Genomic DNA, 18,596 nt, shown 5'->3' with positions numbered 1-18,596 from the left:
ACTTTTAATGAAGTTTAATCTTGGACAGAAATGCACAGTGTTGTCTCTCTGAAGTCTGTCGTAATAATAGGGCTTAAATATAAACCAGGCTATAACACTATCCATAACTGGATGAAAACCCGCAGCTGATAGGAAGTTTGTAATTGCTCTCTTTGGAGTACACACACACACACACACACACACACACACACACACAAGAAAAAAATCCCTGAAAATACCGAATGCTCTCTACCCAGTCCCGACGCAGTGGACGGCTGTGCGTAACATGCATGTGTTACGCACAGCAGTGTCAGTGTATGCGCACAGCCCTGGCTAAGTTAGTGTGTTGGGACTCCCTCCTTACCCACGCTACGCTCAGGATATCTTGTGCAGAAAGCTTCAAAGTGGAAGCCAGGTCAGACGATCCGACCGTAAAGGCTGCAACATGCGCCCGCCACTACGTGCTGCGTTTCAGCCCCTCAGCGCACCTGACACGTCGCCTGGCTCACTTTTAACACGCGCAATTGTCTCGTTCCCTCTGTTTCGCACTCCACATAAGGCTGGCAGCCAGGCTGATCATTGGGGACAAAACGATGGCTGGCCGATAACTGAGCCCGTCCCCGCGCACGGAGCAATGGACTTCAGTTTTACTTGAAGAAGCAAATGGAGAATCCAGCAAAGTATCTCTCGTCAGTGCAGGGTATTGACTCTGCCCGGGCACCCCTCGGAGAGATTATGTGGAACAGTACTGAAACTGAGGCAAAAAGCGACGGGAGAAGGGATATGGTGGCACGCACAGTGACGGGCTGTCTGCTTTCTCTGCTTATCCTATGGACCCTGCTGGGGAACATCTTGGTGTGTTCCGCGGTGCTGCGCTTTCGGCACCTACGGACCAAAGTCACCAACATTTTCATCGTGTCCCTAGCGCTGTCGGATTTATTCGTAGCCGTCCTGGTTATGCCCTGGAAAGCTGTGGCAGAAGTAGCTGGCTATTGGCCGTTTGGCACTTTCTGTAATGTGTGGGTTGCTTTTGATATTATGTGCTCCACCGCTTCCATCCTTAACCTCTGCATTATCAGCGTGGATAGATACTGGGCCATCTCCAGTCCCTTCCGCTACGAGAGGAAAATGACCCAGCGAGTTGCCTTTGTTATGATTAGCATCACTTGGACGTTGTCTGTGCTCATTTCATTCATACCGGTCCAGCTAAACTGGCACAAAGCCAGCGGTGACGACATGGTTGGGGCGCACAACTCTTCCATAAGTAGGCAGGTAGAGGAAAACTGCGACTCCAGTCTGAGCAGAGAGTATGCGATATCCTCCTCCTTGATAAGTTTTTATATCCCAGTGGCAATTATGATTGTAACATATACCAGGATATATCGGATTGCGCAAATACAAATTAGAAGAATAGCCTCTCTGGAGAGAGCGGCAGAACATGCGCAAAGTTGCAGGACCAACAGAATAGAGTGCCAACACCACAACACACTGAAAACGTCGATTAAACGTGAAACCAAAGTGTTCAAAACTCTGTCGGTGATCATGGGTGTCTTTGTGTGTTGCTGGCTACCTTTCTTCGTTTTAAACTGCATGGTCCCGTTCTGCGACAGGCCGGCGGCAGACCGGGATGCGGGTCTTCCGTGCGTAAGCGAGACGACCTTTGACGTCTTCGTGTGGTTCGGCTGGACCAACTCCTCCCTGAATCCCATCATATACGCCTTCAACGCTGAGTTCAGGAAGGCCTTCGCCAGCCTCTTGGGCTGCCGCTATTTCTGCTCCAACACGCCAGTGGAAACTGTTAACATCAGCAACGAGCTGGTGTCGTATAACCAAGATACCCTCATCCACAAAGAAATCGCGAACGCTTATGTGAATATGATCCCCAATGTCGTTGAATGTATCGAGCATGAGGAGACTTTCGACAGGATTTCACAATTTTCTCACAACCACGAAAACGCCACCGACTCGGTTTGTGACCTGGAGGACTGCGAGGCAGACATCAGCCTTGACAGGATGTCACCATTCACACCCAATGGATTACACTGACTCCACACCTTGTCTCTCCCCGTGCGTAACTGGATGTATTGATAATAATTTCATTGTTCACTCAGCTCTTTGCCTCTTCACAGGAGGTTTCTGTGCAGCAGCCCTTGCTTCTGGGTTCAGGGCTGTCTTGGAACCCTCTAACGGACACTTAAGCAGGGGCATGTCTCTGCAGCCACAAGGCCAACCTGACATGAAATGTGATGTTGTCTTGTTGTCTGAAACAAATTTGATGTGTAGGTGTTTATTTAAATGACAAGTGAAGTCTGTGTTCCTTTGTTCAAGGTTCAGTGTTGCTAAAGCTGTTGTTTACTCAGAGGCTTTAATGGCATCATCGTCTAATGTCCATCATGACTGAGGGAAAGTGTTTGTAAAAACAAGACTCTTTGCTGCTTAATAACTTCATGTGTATCCAGTGTTCGCCTTTCCACTGAGTATGAAAACTGGGGGGAAGCCTTACAGACAGTGCAACCAAGACAGTCAAATGCAGTTATTTCAGAGCCTTATAGCTTATTCAAATAACAGCTTTGAGACATAAAAGGAATGTGTCCTGTAGAATTCAAGTTACACAATGCCAAAATGCAGTATTAAAGCGTTTTGCCACTGCACCACCCCAGTGACTCTTCCAACATGCCTGGATGATAGAAATCACATAATCTAATGCTATAAATACAAAAAAGGGGAATCTGTGTGCATTACTACTTTTTGTGATCATTTATTTCTCATTGAGGCCAAAACTACTGAAATGCTTCTGCTTTATGAGCCCGATTCAACTCTGACTGAAATAACTAAAAGGAGAAAGATTGACCAAAGACTTCAAGGAGAGCATTGATAGACACAACAAGGGTGCAGTGTCATGTCAGCTAGAGGAAATGTTACTATAGAAGCCTAAATACATGTGTGGCCATTGGCCCAACACAACTGGATGTCATGCATCACCTCTCCCACATTTCTCTCTTATCTTTGTACTGTACAGATGACCTGATCTGAATGTATACTACTGTCCTTTAAACAGTGAAGTGTGTCATCATTTGTCTAATAAAATGCTGTCATGCATCAGAGTGAGCTGGTATCTTCGCGAACCCGATATTCATGCTAACGGGATTTCAGGTGGTTTCTGTGCAGCTTGGAGAATTTTATTTTAAGCATAACAGGAAGTGAGTTCATTCTTATGCACATCCACATCTGACCTGTTCTTTTGACATGTTTCTTCTTTTGGTATTTTGCATTCTTTGAACATCTTAACAGCTGAGATTGACAGGAAGTGTTGGCAGAGAAACAGCTAGTGAGGGGACATGACATGCACCAGAAGTGCACTCAAAATGAAGAACGTTGTGGTTACTTGGTTGCATGGTATACAAGCTGCTGCCCCACCAAGACTTGATTTGACCTGTCTTCCACAGGTTTGGCCAGCTGGTGTATTTTCTATTACACACGAAGAAAGGTTTGAAGTCACAGTTGTGTAGGTAAGGCAATACAAAGAGCAGAACATGGAAGCGAAGCAGCTCGTTTTTGTACTTACAATTTATTTTTCAGTAAAGCAATATTTTTATTTAATGTAGAAATCAATCAATGTTTAGACATCGTAAATAACATGATATCTGAAGCAAACGTTTGAATTGCCAGAAACATCTGTTAGTTTAGCCTTTTTTTCCAACAAAAGACAAAACCCACTATGTGAAAATCCCTTCATGGTTTGATCCCTGCATTTGGCACAAGTAAACAGAAAATGCTTCTTTTTGCCACAGTTATCTAGACTGATGCACTCCAACTCAATCATTCGTCTAAAATTGACTTTTGGATTCTGGATACATCAACCTCGGGTTCAATGCTTTACTAGGCTTCAGGATGAGTGACAAGTATTGGCCAAAGGAATATGCGAATAGGGAGGGATTAACAATGGAATGACTGCCAGAGAGTACATAATGCATATCATAGCTGTATAAATCATCAACAAAAGAAAGTCTGAGGCAATAATTCAGATTCCTCAGTCTTCTATAATAAATCTGCAATACCACAAGGAAGCTATTTACCGCAACATGTTAATGTACAACAGAAAACACAAGATAATTAATTTCCAAATAACTTCATTTGCATTTTTTGAAAACTTTCTTTTTACTTTGTATGAACTCAGGTTTTTAATATTAACCCAAGATGTTCTGTTCACTGTAATTCATTACCTGATTTATGCTGCCAGTGGTGGAAGAATTATTTAGACAGTGTACTTAAATGGGAACTCTACATTGGTAAGCAGCTTCCTGTAACCCACCTATTAAAAAAAGAACGTTTTTGTCTCTTGGCAGGGAGACGCAAACAGATTCTGCATGACATCTGTGAGTTTTGTTTGAGGTGTCACTTTAAGACACCAAGTTAAAAAAAACAAGCAAACAGAAGAACATGTGGGGCTACTCATGTATGCTTGAGGTTATTTGCCATTATTGGCGTCAGACATTCAAATTTCTGAGAAAACTGAAGCCGGTAAAATTGTGGGTAATACAAGCAGATTTTGAAAAGGAAGAAAACTGAGTAAAAAAAAAGACTTTCAACCTGCTTAAAGCACAAGCTTTATAGTCTGAGTCTGGTGACGTTAGAGGAGTCCAAAACTAAATAAGAGAAAACGCTGTAAAAATATGCAAAAGCATTTAACTTGAGTCAGTCATGCCTTCAAAATAATTTAAAAGCTGTAGTTGTATTTTAATTACTTAATCTAAATCAATCCACTGTATCACGAGTTTATAACAGGCTTCCCATGTAAAATATAAGAAAATAGTGGAATAATGAGTACTATATTTACTTTACTTGCTTAAATACTATTACTTATATTGCTATATAATAAATCAAATATTAATTAAACCACTCAAAAATAGATGTTTTGATGTCTAAACAGTCACATTTTATTTCCTCTGCAGTTCTTTTTATTTGATAAGTGAATTAACGTTTTTAGTGTGGAATTAACTGCTAACAATTACAATAAAGTAAGACATGATAGCACAAAATGGAAAGATATACACTTTTGTTGGCCACACAGACTATCAAGACATAGCTGAAAATTTATAATTCAACAACACTAAAAAAACAGGCGTTTAAAGCCTCATTGCATGTCTCAAACCTAAAGTTATAACTCAAGTGATGGAGGAAAAAATAATCTACGTCCAATCCAAATGCGCTCTAAATGACACAGCTGTTCTTCTGCAAAGTATCTCCCTTGACACATTTTTCTTTTCTTTTTTTGTTAGAAATTAAGTTATGTTCCCTCATAAGAGAAAATTTCACACAGATGCCAGGGGAATACAATTAAATGACACTGAGAAGAAAGTCTGTTATAACTGGAGCCCCGAGGCTGCGCTTCAATGTTATACTAACCTACCACCTCCTTCCCATTGCTGGTCAGTGTTTCTCTCATTTGGATGAAAGGCGGGTGATGGCAGGAGGGGACTGATAAAACAGGCTGCTTCTGACAGAATTGGAAAGTAGGTGATACCTCAGCAAGAACACATCAGGCTTTGACTGATGATTTAGCAGTGACTGGTACCAACATATTCAGGGCTTAAGGAGTGATGCACTTTGACCCTTCATTTTTCATTAATTGCATCAGGGGTATAATTAAAGTAGGAGGTTTTGATGTCAGATTTCCTGGGTCATGACATCTACTTGAACTGACACAGGAGTAATGACACAAAATTGATGTCTTTTTAAAAAAACAAAAACAAATTTAAGGCTTTTTTTAAGCATTCATTCATTAAATGAGTGAAAAACAGGGAAGTAGAAGAATTCCAGGTTACGAGCTGTTTATTCATTCTCTGTGCTGTGCCATTGCAGTGTGGAACAGATTTGAAAGGTGGTTTGACCTCGATATGCAGGCATGACAGGAGAGCTGGAGAGGAAGTAGAGGCAGGCTTTAGGGGGGTTACACCATCCGTCAGGACACATTCATCAAAATCACTCTGCACGCACGCACACACGCACACACGCACACGCAGCCAGCCACATGAAGCACGCGCATTCAGAACATTCAAAACCACCGCTACAAGAGATTTGTTCGAATCTGTCTTTTTTACCTTGCTAGAAAGTAGACACTACTTTTTTTTTCATTTCTCTCCCTCACTGGGTTCTCAGCATGTCTTTTTCCTTATTCTTCAGAAGATTTCAGTCATCTTAGAAAAAGCAGAAGAGGCAGTTGTTTCTTTTCCTTTTTTGAATGGTATGAGCTGCAAGCAGGGTAAAAGGGCCCTTTAATTACCCTAACTCAAACCTGGCCTGTATTATGGGATAACCCATCACTACCTACAGATGGCAGTTTCAAAATCATGGACAAGTTCCAAAAACGTCGAAAATTAAGTATCAAGCTACGCAGCTTTGTTGACTTTTTTTTTTAAACTGAAAAACATGGCTGACTGTGTCACTGCTTCAAACACTGTTTACGTGAAGAAAAAAGTGTTCCCTTTGAAAATATTAAACAGCTACAAGCATGTTTTACAAGGAAAACATCAGCAAAGAGTGCAACAACAATAAAAATAAATGGCAGAAAATTTGCAGCGGCGGTAAACAGTGTTTATCTAGCAGCTGATGTGAACATCAAACTTCTTCAAAAAAAGATTCAAAAAGAAAATGCATGATGAAATGTTGATGCTTTTTACTGGAATTTCTCCACTGAGACTTCAGGGTAGCTGCGTGATCACAGGAACCCGCCAAAGGAAATTGGACATGACAAGTGACAGCCAGGAGGTGAGCACAGGTAACATTTGGCAGGAATTAATATCATGATTTTTTATTTTTTTTAATTTAAAGAAGAAAGGCTATGCTGTGTGATGCTTGTTTAGGTCTGCTACCATGATTAGCTGGTAGAAGTCACTGATTGATACCAGTGTGACTCAGTTCTGAGTTAGCCTCGGGGTAGAGTGGGCTTGAAATAAGTTTGACTGTATTTTTCTAGGAGACTATAATTTGCATTTGTCTACCCCAAGAGTGCAGTAGACTGGTTTGATCATATAGATCAGTATAACATTTCTGAGTGAAATCTCACTAATATTAATGACTCTCCATCTTATTCCTTCACTTTTCGTCCTACACCAACACTGTCATGTTCCACTCATACAATGACTCTGTCAACTCCACCAAAGTTTTAACAATTGCATGTTTTTTCTTCTTGAGATAAAAAAAAGAAGACTTAGGCTGTCTTTTGAACTGCATTGTTAAAGAAGCGCTCTCTTTCAAAATCACCAAAACACTGTTGCATACCTGTATTAGAACAGTTCAACTTTGAAGATCAGACATTCCTCTCTGACACTTTCTTTTAACTGTTGCTGCCATACCATCCTTTTCCTCTCTCTGACGCAGTCTGAGGTTTTGAGTTACTCTGGTGAGCTTGAATGCAGAGACTGACTGGTGTCTATTTCCCCAAAAGGCTCCAGGTCCTGCACAAACTCTCACGTGGGCAGAGCAAAACAGGTGATGTTGAGGCAAGACTCAGTTTGGAGTGTTTGTGGTTTCAGTACAAACAGTTTCTCTCTGAAGGAGAGGGACAGAACAGGAAATAGTCAAAAAATACAAGAACAAGAATATACACTTTTACAATGTCTGTACCAGACATTTAGACATTTAGTGACTTCTACTGAAGGGATCCTGATCAAGTGCCAGTATAGAGCAAGTCTGAAGCCAGATTGCTCTCATTTGGAAAACAAAACAAAGTTTACAGATGGCTGACATTGTGAGCAGCCAACATTACAATGTACTAAAAAAAGAAAGGGATTCTATATAACTATCCATTCGCTTCCGCTTATCCTTTTCAGGGTCGCGGGGGGCGCTGGAGCCTATCCCAGCTGTCATAGGGCGAAAGGTGGGGTACACCCTGGACAGGTCGCCAGTCTGTCGCAGGGCTAACACACAGGGACAGACAACCATTCACACTCACATTCACACCTAGTGACAATTTGGATTAATCAATTAACCTATCCCCACAAACTGCATGTCTTTGGACGGTGGGAGGAAGCCGGAGTACCCGGAGAGAACCCACGCAAACACGGGGTATATAACTATGAATAAAATATTAATAAATACTGGCCGATTCTCAGAAATGTAGAAAATCATGCTGCTTATAATAATAAAAAAAAACAAAAAAAAACAACAAATTAAAATATCTTTTTATTGTGAGAAAAGATCCCTGTTCTTGCAGCACTTATAAAAACCCCCAGAAAACACTGAACTGACGGGGCCTCTTCTTATAATTAAAACAGCTCTATCACAATAAAGAGATAAAAAAAAATCCCACTGTTGTAATCATGGCATGGTGAGTCATAATTATGAGACCCTCTTTTGAAAATATTGTGGTAATTTCTGCATATCCAAAAGTTATAATTACATGATTTTTTTTTTCCATTGATAACTGAGGAAGAAATATTGTTTCTTTCCATAATCTTCCTCTGAGAGGTGAAAAATATTCACACAATCAGTTGCGGAGAAATCAGCTACTGAAAACTGTATTCAGGTTTAAATAGTCGTGTGTCAGTATAATTTAATTGTTTCATCAAAATGACCACTGTGAATCACCTGCCAGACTCCACATGGGAATGAAAGCCCTGAGGCAAGCGTTATGTAGTTTTACAAGGAGGATGAAAGCATAAAATGGAAAATGCTGCATGGAGAGCAATGATGCAGTGCTCTTATGTACAAAAATCTGAGCTTTAAGTCAATACTTTAAGATCTGGTGGTTATAAATCAATAATGTGTGGATCTTTTGCTCTGTGACTCTTCATCGCCTTGTATTTTGTTATTGTCATCTAGCAGACGTCGTTCAGATAAATCTGCTCTGTGGAAAATTGGAGTTCACGCGACACGGTCAGGTGCACATTTGTAACACTTTGCAATTGAACAGCAAGAGTCCATCTATCAGCTAAGACTGACTGTTAATTATGGACACAAATAATTTCATTTGTTTCAGTTTGAGCTGTCTCCCTCACATCGTGATGTGATTTTTAAATACTTTGCAAGGAGATATTTTAATTGATCTTACAACCCTATATTAAAAGCTTTGAATGTAAATAAAAACATGCAATGATTTATAAATTGTCAAAACTTTTACACTATAAGCTATTGCACTTGGACTTATTTTAATTTTGTAGATGATCACTTTAATTCATGTTACTAATTAAGTTGCCAATATTGTTTTATGACCTTGTAGATTAAAATATATGAAATGATTTCAGCTACAGCACTTTATTATTTGTTTTATGTACAACATTTTGCTTGTTACGGCTTCTTGTAAAAGGTGTTACTGCTGCTACTGCTTATGTTGGGACTGGTCCGACTGTAGAAGTCTCTGAGTAATATTTAGATATAAGAGAAGAGTGAAAACAGTCAAGTTAACACTTTCCTGTTTTGTTACTATTTAATGCAAAAGATCTACATTTAATAAAAACTCACTATCTATATTGTAGCTGTCTTGTGTGGTTTTTCAGATCTTTTGGGTTTTGTTGAAAGAAAGTTTTTTTGATCTCACTTTTGGTTTTTAGGCCTAATGAAGGTCTCCCTCACTTGCACTTTCTTGGGCCTTGTATTTCAAATTACAGCGAAAAGCTATAAGACACAAATTCAATACTTTATGCTCCATTTGTCATGAAATAACAAGGGAACAAGCCTCACCTGGCCATGAAACTGCCTGTCAGTCAAGTGTCAAATTATTTTGGAGACCTTGAAAATGAGGGACTATGTAAGGAAAAAAGGAAAGAAAGGATGTCTGGAATATATAAACAGTTAATTCATTTTTGGGGGTAAAAACCTCTTGCATAAAGCTAAAAGTCTGCATGTCAATCACATCCTAATTGTTTCTTTTTCAAATCCATTGTGGGACTAAAGGGACGGGGACTAAACTACAAAGATTGTGTCTTTTGTTGAGTCCAACAAAAACATGGTGTCCACAATAAAAATAAACATGTAAAAAATACACATTATATTATTTGATTATTTATTTTAAATGTATACAATTAGGACAAATAACTAAAATCCAAAAATAGCATGTATATTTTGATCTTATTTAGGAATTTTAGAGATTTAAAAGAAAAATCATTTATGTTTCAGCATAAAATCATCCCTGGAGCTTTTATGATAGCAGTGCGCTTTTGCTTTATTTAAGAAACAGTTCTCCCTTTGAAAGTGCAAAAAAAATGTTATTACCCCCACACACAAAAAACACAGACACAGATAAGAAATCAGGAGGGGGACAAAGCCACAGTACTGCAAATAATCGTTTACTTTCATATAAATGTCATCATTTTGCTGTGGACACTGAATTGCAAAGAGACTGTATGAAAAGTGTCATTCCCTTCCAGTTTTATACATTCAATGTTTAGAATAGTTTAAAATATTAAATGTGCTATAATTTATGGAGGGAAACAGATATTTCGTGTAGATCTGTAATTTATATAGGTATATCAGAGGACACTCCAACTAAGCTATAAAATGCTTTAATAAGAACAAATATATGTCTGTGGGGTTTCGAAGGTGTCTGAAAATGAAACTTCACTTCTTTGAGGGCAAAACTGTAAAATAGATTTTTCAGCTGTTTACATTCCTGGTAGTTCTGGTGAAGCCATCTCTGGTACAAGATTTTAAAAGAGAGGTATGTGTCAAAGGAATTCGTCTATTGTAAGTTTTTCATGATACAGAAAACATTAAACAAAATTCATTTCTTAACCATGCTCACCAGACACTTTACTAGGTACACGTGGCTAGATTCAGGCTGAACTCCCCTTTGTTTTTAGAACTGTTTTAGTTCTTCATGACATTGATTCAATAAGATGGTAGAAACGTGGATCAGAGACTTTGGTCCATATTGACATGACTGCATGATATACAGCCATATATCCAGCACCTGTCTGGCTATCTGATACCAACAAGCATATCACATTTACCTAGATCACCTTTGTAATTTGGAGATATCTCCATGGATAAATACAATGGTTTGCTGCCGAACCAATGTATTGGTTAATTAGATATTTCTGTTAACGGGCAAATGAACAGGCATACCTAACAAAGTGGCTGGTGAGTGTATACCCTAAAACACTTTAAAGAAATACAAGACCTTGGATGATGCCCTCATCTTCTCAAGGGAAAGGACTCAGCACTTCCCGTAACACAGGTCATCCCTGCAGGTTAACTGCACACAAAGGTGATGGTGCAATCTCGCAACGAGACAATGACAAATGGAACAGCACTTGGAGACTTAAAGCACTGATTATCATAAAATCTATTATTCCATAGCAGACCTGTATGAGTCATAGTCTCTTTCTGGTCTGATCTCCTCCTGTGATGATGGGCAGAAGCAGAAGAGTGAAACTTTGTTCCAGCTGCTTTAATTGGACCAAACTGAGTTAGGCTCTGCTGAGAGTGCATTTAAGAAATTATCTCTGTGAGCAGTATGACAGTTTCTGGTGTGATTATATGATTTAGTGCAGTTATTTGTCTTTTGGCTCTAACATGTACTCTACTTATTTAGCTTCATTCAGTCATGTTACTCTTAGTTTACTTGTTAATGTACACAGTGCCTTTATAACAGCTGTTATACAATTAATTGTATATTTATCATTATCAGTGTTGCAAATAAATATGCTGTAATTTGCTTGAAGTATGAGTCAAGCATAAATTCAGACAGGGAATTATTTTTGCTTTCTTTTTCTTTTCATAAATTATGTTAAAAATAACAGCAACAGCAATGTGTGTGTTCATAAATATGGCTACTAAATAAAATTATTAGGTCTTGAAGATTTATGTCTTAATGAGGTATGTGCATACTGTTATTTGAAATAACAGTCACTGTTGTTAGAGTTTTATATATATATATATAACATATATAAAGCTCAACACATATATGTGTTGGTATTTTTCAAGTAGTAGTTTGTTTCTGGTAAATAATCTCACAGTGTGAACTATAATCCCTTTGATTTGAGCCCCGTAGTCGCAATAACAAATCACACATTTAGAGTAATTAATTGTAGAGGATAGATTAATACCATAAACCCACCTTTTAATTTGACTGTTTTTTTAACTTATCTGTCATTGTCTTTAAATCTGAGAGATAAGAGAGATAAGATAGAACTTTATTAATCCCTCGGGTGGGTTCCTCTGGGAAATTCGATTTCCAAAAAAGCACAGCAATGACCGAAGTTACAGAGTTACAGAATATTATATATATACACACACACACATATATATAATACAGAGACAATATAAATAAAATATACGAAGGAGATAAATAGAATAAATAGGAATAAAAAATAAAAATACAAGTGAATTGCACATTTCAAGTATTGAGGTCTATTGCACTGTTGACTATTTACAAAAGTATTGCACAAAAGGTATTGCACAGTGAGGTGAAGAGGCACTACAGCTTAGTTGTGCCTCTTCACCTCACTGTGCAATACCTTTCTGGTTGACAATTTATTTATTTATTTATTTTTAAAGTATAATTTTCAAACAGAAGAATATTCTTCACCTTGTTATGGATGGGCATGAGTGAAGACCCCACTTTAAACTGCAAAGGACAAGCTCTCTAAGTGCTCTAAAAAACTGAAACCAATGTGACATTTTAGATGAACAAAGAGATACTGTACTTAAGTCTGTTTGTACTCATGAAATCCTCGTAATGCTTAACATTATACCCTTGCAGTTAGCTTTTATATAAGCAGTGCGCTAACAGCTAACAGCACAGGTCAACACATACTTATAGCTATAGGCAGCAAGATATGAAGTCTGTCCTCAACTGTGTTGACATTACAACCTGTAATAACAGAGTAATTACATATAATACCATTTGAAACCCTTCTGACAATACCTATAATACACGTGATTTAAAATGACAGATTACTTCCTCTTATGCTCTAAACATCATCTCTTTGCTCCTCTCTACATTACTATGCAATGTACTAGTTCAGATTAGGCAAACATCCACTCACTCCACTACTTTATCTACTTCCTAGCTGTAGGGTTTGCTTTGACAGCTCCATGACAACTTTGACCAAAGTTACATGTAATCCTTGGGGCTCAGGGAGTCCTGTGTGAAAGTGGCTAATCCCACCGGTGCCTCTAATAAGGCAAGCCTCGCCAAAATTATTCAACAATGTCAATATTTTCCTCCCACATCACTTCACTATCCTGCTTATTACTCAGTTAAGCTCCAGCAAAGGGCACCTTTTTGTCTGAGAGGGAATTGACTAAAACTCCAAAAATTAAAAATTCATGAACAATTAACCTGATCCGTGATTGAAGTTTACTTATTCTGATTAAACGGTTGCTGCGGCACATTGCGGTGATACTTTCAGAGTCAAAACGTTTTGCATACAATGGTGTAGTGTGGCAATACTGATGGAAAGGTAAGAAAAGTACGGTCAGATATAAATCCAACATGCAATACCAGCTGCAAAGCTGCAACATGCAAAGTGTGCTGAAGGATAAACATGCTCATGCAAAATACTGACTTTCAAGTTCATTAGAACTATACAAACTTTATAAACTACAGTTTCATATATGTTTGCACATGTTTCAATAAATTTTCCAATTTTCCTTTCAAAGTTTAAAGAAATGAAGGCTCAGAAGCTTTCCACACTACTGTATACAAAATGTAAACACATGAGTTTAAAATGAAAGCCGGCTCCACTGTCTAGGCCTTTGTTTCAGCAGATTGCAGTGAATAGTCATGCACCTTAGTTTGATTTCAGCAGTTTCCTGCAATATTTCCATCTGCTTGCATATAAAGTTATTTTATTCATGAAGCAAACAATTGTTTTTTTGATTTAATGCTCTCTACAGAAACAGGATACTGTGATTGCCTCTACATGCAGGGAGAGAGAGAGAGAGAGAGAGAGAGAGAGAGAAAGAGAGAGAGAGAGAGAGCGAGTATGTCAACAACCTTCAATTCAATTCCCATTAGACACTAATTGTTTAGATTAGTGATCTCATCTTCTTAGTCTGCAGCTTATGCTGACCGAATCCATGCATTTGCAATCTGAAATAGTTTCCTGCTTGTTACTAATTGCTATTCAGTCCCCACAAGACCACAACTCATGACGCCATTGATGCGTCAGGTACGTACTGTACTGTATCCTGTTTCCTCTGGTCCCCACAGTGATCAGGTAATTGCTATCAAAATCAGATCCACTGACAAACAACAAAACATTTACTGGTGGAATTACATTGGATTTGGTAATAACTGAATATATCATTAGTCTTGAACAGTGAGGTGAAAATGTGATATTATCCACCAGGCGAACAAACCACCCCGGGTCAAGTAGTTTTATAATGTGAAACGTCATGAAATGCAGAATATAATCATCACACATGAGTCTCGTGTGTTGATCATGCCTGCATGGTAACACAAAAAAGTCTTTGTATTTTGTTGAACACACTCAGAACATTTTATAGTTTTGTTTGTTTGTTTTATTTTGTTTTTGTTTTGGTTCACTTGTTTGCTTTTTATGGTGACATCTGTTGATCTTGGAACCACGGCATTCCTATTTTTATATTAGTACAGAATAATAGCATTATTCTACTTACCTCTGAAGAAACATGCATCAAGATGAAGAAAGTAATAAACCACAAGCAATTACGTCAACATAATTTTTTACAACACTTCAAAGAGAATGCCAAAGATAGCAGGTAAAAAAAATTCTTTTATACGTAGTGCTGAGTATAAATAATTCAATTGGTTCTGTAGCTAGGGAGCAAATTAAATGTCTGATAAGGAATAATTTCTGGAGAATCCACTCGCAATCTAAGCAGAGGCCTACTTCTCACACTGTCTCATCATTGAAGTGGCTGGGTAAAGGTGACAGAGAGCAGAGGTGGTGCTGCCTCTCTGAGTGTTGACCTGTGATGACTGAGGAATCGGTGGCAGGTTAGTGGATGCTGGCTCGGGCTTTGATGACCTCTAATGCTAAGGAATCAGGTTGCAAGCCTTTTCTGGTAGCACGGTAGCAGATAATTATGCACCCGTGTGTGGGCCTAAAGAAAGTAATAAGTAAATAGATAAATAAATAACTTAGCAAATATGTAAACAACCCAGCCTCACCCTCTACACCCTGCCTCACCCGCTCCACCTTCTTAATGAACAGCTAGCAAAACATTTCCAGTAATTTTGACCTTGTTGGACTATTATGTATTTAATATATTGAGCTGTTTGAATGTATTTAACCTGTTTTCTTCCAGTTTTGACTGCTGTGAAACAATAATTTTTCCAAGTTTTAGGATAAATACATTATATCGGACTTAATTTGATGCACAGTCTTTATATGAGGCAAAATGGGTGCAAACCATAACCTGAAATTTAACACTTGCATATGGGAGTGATGTTGGCATATCTTCCTCTCCAAGCAGGAACAATCTTAAAAGTTCTTTTAGCACTAGATCCATGAATTCATTCTTCATCTATAATGACTTCAAAGGCAGCTGCCTAATATCTACTGTTATGTATCTCTTAGTCATTGATGGATGTGTTATTTTATCCATAACAACCTTAGTTTCGGGGTGGCTGGAGAGAAGAATTATTCTTAATCAACCGAAGAGTGAAAAGAAAAAGCAGGAAAATCTACGACCTGACTGCAAGAAGCATTTCATGGTTTCAATAAATAATAAATAAGTTCAGTGCTTCTCATTTCTGACACTATAAAGATCGTATGATCAGCAGTGCAAAACATTTCCTTGACAAATAGAGCTTGATATTACTCCACCATGGTGCAGTTCCCATGGAGCTGTCAAATTATTCTGTGTAAATTACTGCTATACAATAATTAAATAATAAATATAAAAAATACAAAAAATTAATTTCTAGTGAATAGAAACAAAAAAGAGGATGTTATTAGTCTTTAAAGAACACAACACTCAACTATTTATTGAACTAAACCCAGTCAGGAGCTTAAGTTAATATTTTTAATGCACTTGCTATTGAACAAATAAACAAATGGAAATATAATAAATGGAAGAGAGTGCAGGTTTGACATTTATATGGACTTATGATTTCCAGAGACAGATGTCTCATGACAGCTTGGAACTGGGAGGGAAGTCTTTGTCCCCCACATTTTAAATAAACATAACAAATACATTTAAATTGCTGTTTAGAAAGATATGAAAAGAAAGAAATTCATTCCCTTATCACTTTGCTGCAACTCAGTTGCTTAAAGTTTTCAGTCATGGCATTAATACAGAGGATTTACTTCACTAGTTTGATCAAATAGATAATTTGGAGAAATCCTTTTTACTGTGACAGCTGCATGCTTGTTGTACAAGCAGCACACAAAAAGCATTAAATACTGAATGTAACAAGCACGACGTGTTGTGTGGGATCTGGCTGTGGGTGCTATCAATGTTAGCAGTAATAAAGTTAGCTGACATGCCCATTCTTCTTCTTTTCTTTTCTTTTCTTTTCTTTTCTTTTCCAAAACTAAACACACCATTTAAGTGGGTATTAAATACATGACAAAGACTCAACAGACTTTTTTCTTACTACAAACCTGCTGTATATGTAGCTGGAAATGCAGGCTGAAGAATAACTAAAATAGCTGCCTATATGGTGATAATTCATTTGTCCACTGAAAAATAAGGTCTAAATTTAGGGTTCTTTTTGTGTTGCCTTACTCTTTGAGTCCTTAAATGGCCTGTGACTCAGTAAAGAGGAGTGTGAAACTAGAAACCTCAGCTGTGTAAACTTTTGTAGGGCTAGGAAAGTTAATACACTTTCCTCCCTTTAGGATTTCAAATGCTATGTGGACAAATAATCTAGAAACTGTAACATGGAGTTTCCCAGTATTTAGTTTTTCTCAGGAACTAAATACAAACATAAACTGACATTTTATTAGCAAGTCATCCTTATTGTCTTCTTATCAATTGAACCAATTACTTAAACTGGATACATCATCAACCACCGAGTACTGGTGGGATTGAATTACGTAGTGAAACAAAGTACTATTTTCAGTGTAATCCTGGGTTTGCCAGGGATTGTTGCTGAATGACTGCTTCGTCTTATGTTTTTTTGTGTACAAGGGCACATTATGTGTTGACACTGATGTCCTAAGTGGGCCCCAGGGAGAGCTTCTGTGTCTTTCTTAAATATACTAGGGCAACATGTAATATGACCATTAATGTGGTTGAACCCACGACTGCTGACCAGAGAACAAAGATCTTCAAGAACTTCATTCAACCAGTCAGCTCAGTCAGCTAAGAATACAATGCTAAAACTATAATAATAACATATAGAAACCCACTTTTAAAGTTGAGACAGTCTTTTAAATGTAAAAAAAACCCAAAATGCAATGATTTTAAAAACTGACTTAATTCCAATAAAGTAAGGAAAACAAATGTTAGAACTAAGAAAATAAGACAAAATATTAGCTCATTGTGATTTTAAATGCAGTAACACAATTTTTTTTTTTAGGTTATTTTTAACAAAAGGCTGGAACAGTAAGAGGGACAAAAAAAGTGAGTTTCTCAGACATAAAGATGAGCAGAGATTCACCAATCTTTTGCATGCAAAAGATGTATATAAAATGTGAAATAATGTCAGAATATTGTTCTTCAGTTTAAAATTGTGAAGAACATTTCATTATACTAAGACCCTACGATAATACAAAGAAAACTCCCTCAATCAGTCTCCCAGATGGTGACAACGGGAAGGAAAAACTCCCTTTAACAGGATGAAACCAGCAGAACCAGGCTCAGGGAGGGACGGCCATCTGGCATGAACCTGAACCTAGACACACCACAGCTTTATCACAATAGTATAATCAAAAGCAGTGCAAAGAAGTATTTTCTGTATAAAACTGTATAAAAAGAGAGAGATAATAGGAAGGACTTGAACGTGTTTTATCCGTGTTTGAGGTATTTGGCGGTTAAACTTTGATGTCCCATCACAGCAGAACAGAGTCCCATCGGTGATAGGGAGCCTAGACGATGGTGGTGTAGATGAAGATGGTGGCTTGAATGGAGACCGAGTGAGGAGGGAGAGGTGGTGATGTGAAGGAGCTCGGTAGCACGAAGATGTCTGCAAGCGAGGATGACAGATACACAGTGAATGCTGATTGGCCTGAAGAAAGCTGGGTGAAAAATAATTGGACCAGATCTGTGATGTCACAATCAGCTTGACAGTGTGAGAAAGTGGAAGTGTGGAAAAGCTTCGATTCTTTGTTATCTTCTCATGAGCTTCATTAGATCATGACTGACTGCTGCCTTAGTCAGCATGTACGACAGGTTCACAAAGGTGGTTAAACAGCTTGTATTTTCTTCTCTGTTAACATTTAGCTGAAGCCAGGAGGCACTTTGTGTTGCTGCAGAGCACATAGAGTGAGAGCTCAGTTGAAAAAGTTAAGTTGCTGCAGGGTGTAAGACATTGTATGTCACATTTTGTGAACAAACATATGCAATGACTTCATGGTGTCTCGTGTCTTTGTGCTATGTAGCACTAAACTATTTGGTCAATTGCTTTCATTACAAATGAATGGACAGATAAGATGATAGGGTCAGTCTTCCTATCAGCTTTCTGACAATAAAAATAATAAATACATTACATGATACAGTAATACTAAATATCTGAAAAA

The 18,596-nt window shown here is 38.1% G+C and overlaps 1 protein-coding gene across 1 annotated transcript; it reads left to right on the top strand.

Moving 5' to 3' along the window:
* Window positions 1–227: 227 nt before the first annotated feature.
* drd5a (dopamine receptor D5a) lies at window positions 228–4,080 on the top strand. Its single transcript, XM_005918702.2, has one exon. It carries the CDS (start codon window positions 643–645, stop codon window positions 2,023–2,025), a length of 1,383 nt encoding a protein of 460 aa, XP_005918764.1. The 5' UTR covers window positions 228–642; the 3' UTR covers window positions 2,026–4,080.
* Window positions 4,081–18,596: the final 14,516 nt, after the last annotated feature.

The sequence above is a fragment of the Haplochromis burtoni genome, unplaced genomic scaffold (genome assembly GCF_018398535.1).
Source record: "Haplochromis burtoni strain Fernald_Lab_line unplaced genomic scaffold, NCSU_Asbu1 Contig_32, whole genome shotgun sequence".
NCBI classification, from domain to species: domain Eukaryota; kingdom Metazoa; phylum Chordata; class Actinopteri; order Cichliformes; family Cichlidae; genus Haplochromis; species Haplochromis burtoni.
The sequence above is the reverse complement of the archived record's forward strand: the minus strand, read 5'-3'. Positions and strand labels throughout refer to the sequence as shown.